This window comes from Brassica oleracea, chromosome C9 (assembly GCF_000695525.1).
Source record: "Brassica oleracea var. oleracea cultivar TO1000 chromosome C9, BOL, whole genome shotgun sequence".
NCBI classification, from domain to species: Eukaryota; Viridiplantae; Streptophyta; class Magnoliopsida; order Brassicales; family Brassicaceae; genus Brassica; species Brassica oleracea.
Window position 1 is genome coordinate 20,151,860 of NC_027756.1, and position 5,327 is coordinate 20,157,186.

Below are 5,327 nucleotides of genomic sequence, written 5' to 3' on the forward strand. Positions count from 1 at the left end.
ATATATATATATATATATATTTAAAATAAATAATCATTAAACACAATAATATAATTAAAACTATTTTTATAAAATCTAATTTTATCTTTATTAAAAATTAAATCAAATCAAATTGAAATAATTATACCAAATAAAAAAAAATAAGATTACAAAAATACGTTTATGATTTTTTTATAACTATTGAAGTTAAAATATAAATTAATAATGTTGAAATATAAATCAAAATTTTCTTTTGAAATGAAAAATGTTATGTTAAAAACTTCTAGTATATATATATATATTAGCAGTATAAGTGGCCTAAAATGATATTTGACCATCTACACTATGATCTGAAAATCTACACGACCAAAAGTTTATTGACTTGCCATCCACACAATAAAAAGGTCAATGTCAACCACAGGATTGACTAAGTAAATGGGTAATAAGTGGGCCTAACTGTCTAGGCCTTCCTAGTTTATGTGGGCCAAAGCTAAAAACACGCGCGCAACCAAAGCGCGTGAACCTCAGACTTACAGCATTTTTATTTTTAAAGAATCTCAAGGATCGACTCTCTCTCTCGTCTCGTCTCATCTGCAAATATTCCCGAGACTCCAAATCGCCGCCATGTTGAGACAAGCTTCCCGCCTCATCTCCCGATCCGTCACCGCAGCATCCTCCAAATCGGTGACTGCTCGTGCCTTTTCAACGGAGCTTCCGTCGACGATCGATTCGACTTTCGTGGAGTCATGGAAGAAAGTAGCGCCGAACATGGACCCGCCGCGGACTCCTTCTTCCTTCATGAAGCCACGTCCTTCGACTGCTTCTTCTATTCCGACGAAGCTCACCGTCAATTTCGTCCTCCCTTACGCATCTGAGCTTTCCGGGAAAGAGGTCAGTTTCCCATTTTCATTTCTAGGGTTTGATCCATCATTTTGGTCTATAGTACGAATCTGGAATGCTGGATGTTTGTGTGGCTTTTGGTTTGGGATTCATCTGCTCATTTGTGGAAAAGTCTTAATCACAGCATTTCGGATTTGATTAATGGGTAATGTATCAAAATGTGCCTTTGATTTTTGGTTAGATCTGACGGAGATATATTTTAGGGTTTTTGCTGACCTTTGCAAGGTAGGATTGAAAATTTTCTAGAGAAAAAAAGCTGCACTTGATCATAGTTGTGATTAAGAAAGAAAAATGTTGCTTGTTTAGATTTATTTATTTTTCTTTTCGGGACTGAAGAGCACACTACCTAGAAACTCTTTGTTGATCGATCGATCGATCATTAAAGTCAGATATTTGCATTGCAACTCTTATAAGAGATTTTTTTGTTTCTATTCCTAGTAATGATCCCAACTTTAAGTGTTTTCTGGTTATTATAGTTACAATGAGATTGAAAAAGTAATCATGTTTCGTATATATCTGTAATTTTCACGAGTTCCATCTCCCTGGAAAATAGTAATCTATTCGTATAGTATTTTACAGATGAATGTTAGTGTGCTGTTCGCTATGGTATCTCTCCCTAGGCCTTGGCGTTCGGGTCTCAGGTCGGGTTCGGGCGGTCCAGGTCCTTCGGGTCCTAAACATTTAGACCTAATAGGTATTTAGAAATTTTCGGTTCGGTTCTTTTCGGGTCCGGATCGGTTCGGGTTATAATTAAAATATCCATAAAATACCCGTAATATTTCGGGTCCATATTGAATCTGGGTCGGGTTCGGGTATTTAGGATCTAAAAAGGACATGACATATCCAACTCCATCAAATTTAGTCGATATGTGTCATATATATCTAAAATTTTACAAAATAACTTAAATAAAACTATTAATAATTAAAATATAAAAATTTTGAACTCTAAATTTTACATTTTAAAGCTTCATATTACTTAAAGAATGTTACAAAATAATAACAAATGTTGTTAACAAAAGTATTTCAACTAAATCATAAAATAATATATATAAAATAGAACACAAAAAAATTATAGTTTTGGATATACATGTTTTTTAGTCGGGTACAAATTGGTTTTTATCGGGTCGGTTATTTTCGGGTTCGGGTCTATTCGGGTCGGTTCTTTTCGGTTCCGGTTCTTCCGGGTAAAAGAAATTTAGACCCAAAAGGTACTTGTAAATTTTCGATTCGATTCCGGTTCGGGTTTTCGGGTCCAGGTTAAAATGCCCAGGCCTATCTCTCCCTGTAGGGATCTTATCTTCCCAGACTTACTTCCTCATGCATTGAAAGCTTATATCATCTTCTTTGCAAATTGAATATCACCATCTCCATATGTTCATATACTAACCCCTACTTTGTCTACCTCAAGGTCGACATGGTCATCATTCCCGCGACAACAGGACAAATGGGTGTTTTGCCTGGACACGTTCCAACAATCGCTGAGCTGAAACCCGGTATCATGTCCGTTCACGAAGGCACTGACATAAAGAAATACTTCGTGAGCAGTGGTTTCGCGTTTCTCCACGCAAACTCGGTCGCTGACATCATAGCGGTTGAGGCCGTACCGCTTGAGAATATTGACGCAAGCCAAGTCCAAAAGGGTTTAGCTGAGTTCACACAGAAACTTGCTTCTGCATCAACGGATCTTGAGAAAGCTGAAGCACAGATTGGTGTCGAAGTTCACAGTGCTATGAACGCAGCTCTCTCAGGCTAAAAGAAGGTTCTCTTTCTCTCTCATTAAAACAAAATCATTTGGGTTTACAGATGATTAATGAAAGTCCCTTTTTCTTACTACAACAAAGGATGATTTTTCCTTGTTTTTACTGTGTTGGAGTTTGTTTGAATAATAAATTACTTTGTGGAAGGCACAAACCAACAACAAGTTTCTTGTGTTCATATTCTCTGTTACTTGTTTGTGTTGAGCAACTAAAAGTTTCCGAATTTATTTATGGTCTCCGAGTTTATGTAAGGACCAGTTTTAAGTTTTTTTTTTTTTAACTCCTCGCTTTTCTGCATTTTTTAACGAAAATATATTAGAGCTAATGTTGAGAAAATTACGTGGGAGTGTATTTTAGAAACGGGAGGCCCAAAAAAACTAAAAAATACGAAGCCTAATGCATGTGCTCCAAAAAAAAAGACGAAGCCTAATGCATAAGCTGTGAGACACGTGAAAGAATATCGATCGTCACGTTCAGTGATAGAGAGCGTTACAAAAATATTAGACGGTTGCAGATGTGACAAAAACATATTATGATTTTGAACGACCATTTTCAGACATCGAACAACAACTCGTACCATGATTAACAAATCAAGTTTTGAGAGTACTGGTTTTGTGGAAGATGAGCAAGTTAAATTTAAAAGCCCATTTACATACACAAACTTACAATATAGATGAGATGTGAGTGAGAGGAAAACGAAAGAAGTCTCATTGCTCTTTTGCCCGATCTTCTATTTATTATCATATCTCTACGCGCGTTAGAGACACGCGCCCTCAATTTCTTCTCCCAAACCTAGACTTCACATCTCCCTTCGTCCTTCTCCCGATCACCTCTCCGGTGCCGTTCGGCGCTGTGAGAGGGCCCTTGCCGACCCGTCATATCCAAATCCATCTCCGGCATGATGATTTGTTGGTGTTGTGATTCTGCTTTTGGTCGTCGTCTTCGCAGATGACATGTTCGATTCGTCGAAACGGTGCCTCTAGCGACTGTGCTGCTGCTTCTTCCTCCTCTTCACCGAAGCTTTCGTTACTCCCGACTCCTGACTCTTCTCGCTGGACTGCAAAATAAAAATGTCGCTTCTTGGCCTCTGCCTCCAAAGGCTAACCGGGTACGCATCGCCTGAGCTAGAGGTCTCGAGACCTCGGAATGGATGCGATAGGGTCATCTCTGTCACTCCGTTGAGTCAAGATTAGGCGATTAGCTATTGAGTGATGCATTAATTTAGCTCCTCTCCCCTACTTTGTTGTTGGTGTTGGCGTTGCTTGTTAGTTTGGATTGGAATTGCAGGTTTATTCGAGCTGGGGTGTGGAGGTTCTTCGTTTTCTTGGAGCACCAGGTAACACTTTTCGGTTGGAGGAGGTAGTAAGACTCGGGAGGTAGTGATTCTGCCCCTTACTATGTACCGACGTAGAGGGCGAGTGCGGTCGAGTTGGTTGAGCGCTATTAAGCACCTGTGGTGTGTGTTGTCCTGTCTATTGCTAAATTCCGGGTTTAGTTCCTTCCCAGCCCGGACCTAGAGGACAGTCTTTGAGCGGGTCTGTTTCTGCTCCACTGAGGAAAGCAATTTGTGCAGGCGGCCGTTGAATCCACTTCCCACTGGCGTTGTGTCCCTCGTGTTCTAGGTCCTCGGGTCTCTCCTTTGATGTCTGTCTCGGCTCAACCTTCCATCTGGCTACTACAAGTTTGTATCGATACTTGATGTCATGTTCGCTCCAAAGCAGAAGGGCTTCAAGTTAGATTGTTTTCTGCTTTCTTGTTTTTACCTTTTTGCCATGGAAGTAGATTTTAGAGGTCTTCTAGTTGTTAACACATCGTGTAAGCCTCAACAATTCATTTCTGAAATGATATTTACCTTTTAGCAAAAGAAAAAAAAAAACGAAAGAAAGAAAGATGCACACATTCGGATGATACCTACTTCAAATGAGAGCTTTGGGACCTTTGCTATTGTTGTCATAATTTAGAGTGATTCCACAATGAACAAACCTACTTCAAATGTGTTTTCCAGAACGTCTTCCCTTCTCTTTGCCAATATTCACCTATTTGCCCATCCATTCTTTACCGATTTATGTCATCGTCGACCAACCCAATCTAGACTCAAGCAAAATATGAATCAGACCAGACGCGGTCCATGTGGGACCAATTCCGTAAAGACTGAACAGGACCATATTATACCTTGCAAAACCTGATTTTTTTCTTGTATTGGTGGTTGACTGGGGACTTATCCGCAGAACCACTTAGCCTTAACTCTAGAAAACGAAGGCAACCCAGAGCCCGACTTTAATATTGACCATCCTAGGTTGGATTAGCCTGAGCAAACATTCTTACTCCTAATATAATACCAAGAAATTAAAGTTTAAACCTTACCTCTAAGCTGGAAAGTACAGCGACTGGCACTTCAACCAAGTCCTTCGAGTTCCTCTGTGGTAGAATCTATTAGAGACCTCAGTCCATATAATTATTCAACCCCATGAGCTTATGTATCTAGGTTTCAAGTTGAGATAGAGTTGATATAAATATGTGTAAGGTCATTGTATTTTAGTAACCTTGGCTGTCTATAGTCGCAGCCACACCAAACTATCTTATGAAATCAAGCAAACTCTTTTAGTTTCTTCTTTCTTTAGTTTCTTGCATTTCAATAAAGTTTCTTAAAGCTCACTAGAGCTAGAATCATTCTTGTTTATGATCTGCTCA

General features: G+C 39.1%; 1 protein-coding gene and 1 long non-coding RNA gene across 2 annotated transcripts; one reads left to right on the forward strand and one right to left on the reverse strand.

The window, feature by feature from the left end:
• The first annotated feature begins 530 nt into the window (after positions 1–530).
• LOC106319009 (ATP synthase subunit delta', mitochondrial-like) lies at positions 531–2,867 on the forward strand. Its single transcript, XM_013757206.1, has 2 exons — positions 531–870; positions 2,288–2,867. The coding sequence occupies exons 1-2, from the start codon at positions 604–606 to the stop codon at positions 2,630–2,632; spliced, it is 612 nt and encodes a 203-aa protein (XP_013612660.1). The 5' UTR covers positions 531–603; the 3' UTR covers positions 2,633–2,867.
• Positions 2,868–3,563: 696 nt separating this feature from the next.
• Positions 3,564–4,812, reverse strand: LOC106319010. The gene is made up of 2 exons (XR_001265410.1): positions 4,552–4,812; positions 3,564–4,472 (listed from the first exon to the last, which is right to left on the reverse strand). It is a non-coding gene; the product is annotated as an uncharacterized LOC106319010 (long non-coding RNA).
• Positions 4,813–5,327: the final 515 nt, after the last annotated feature.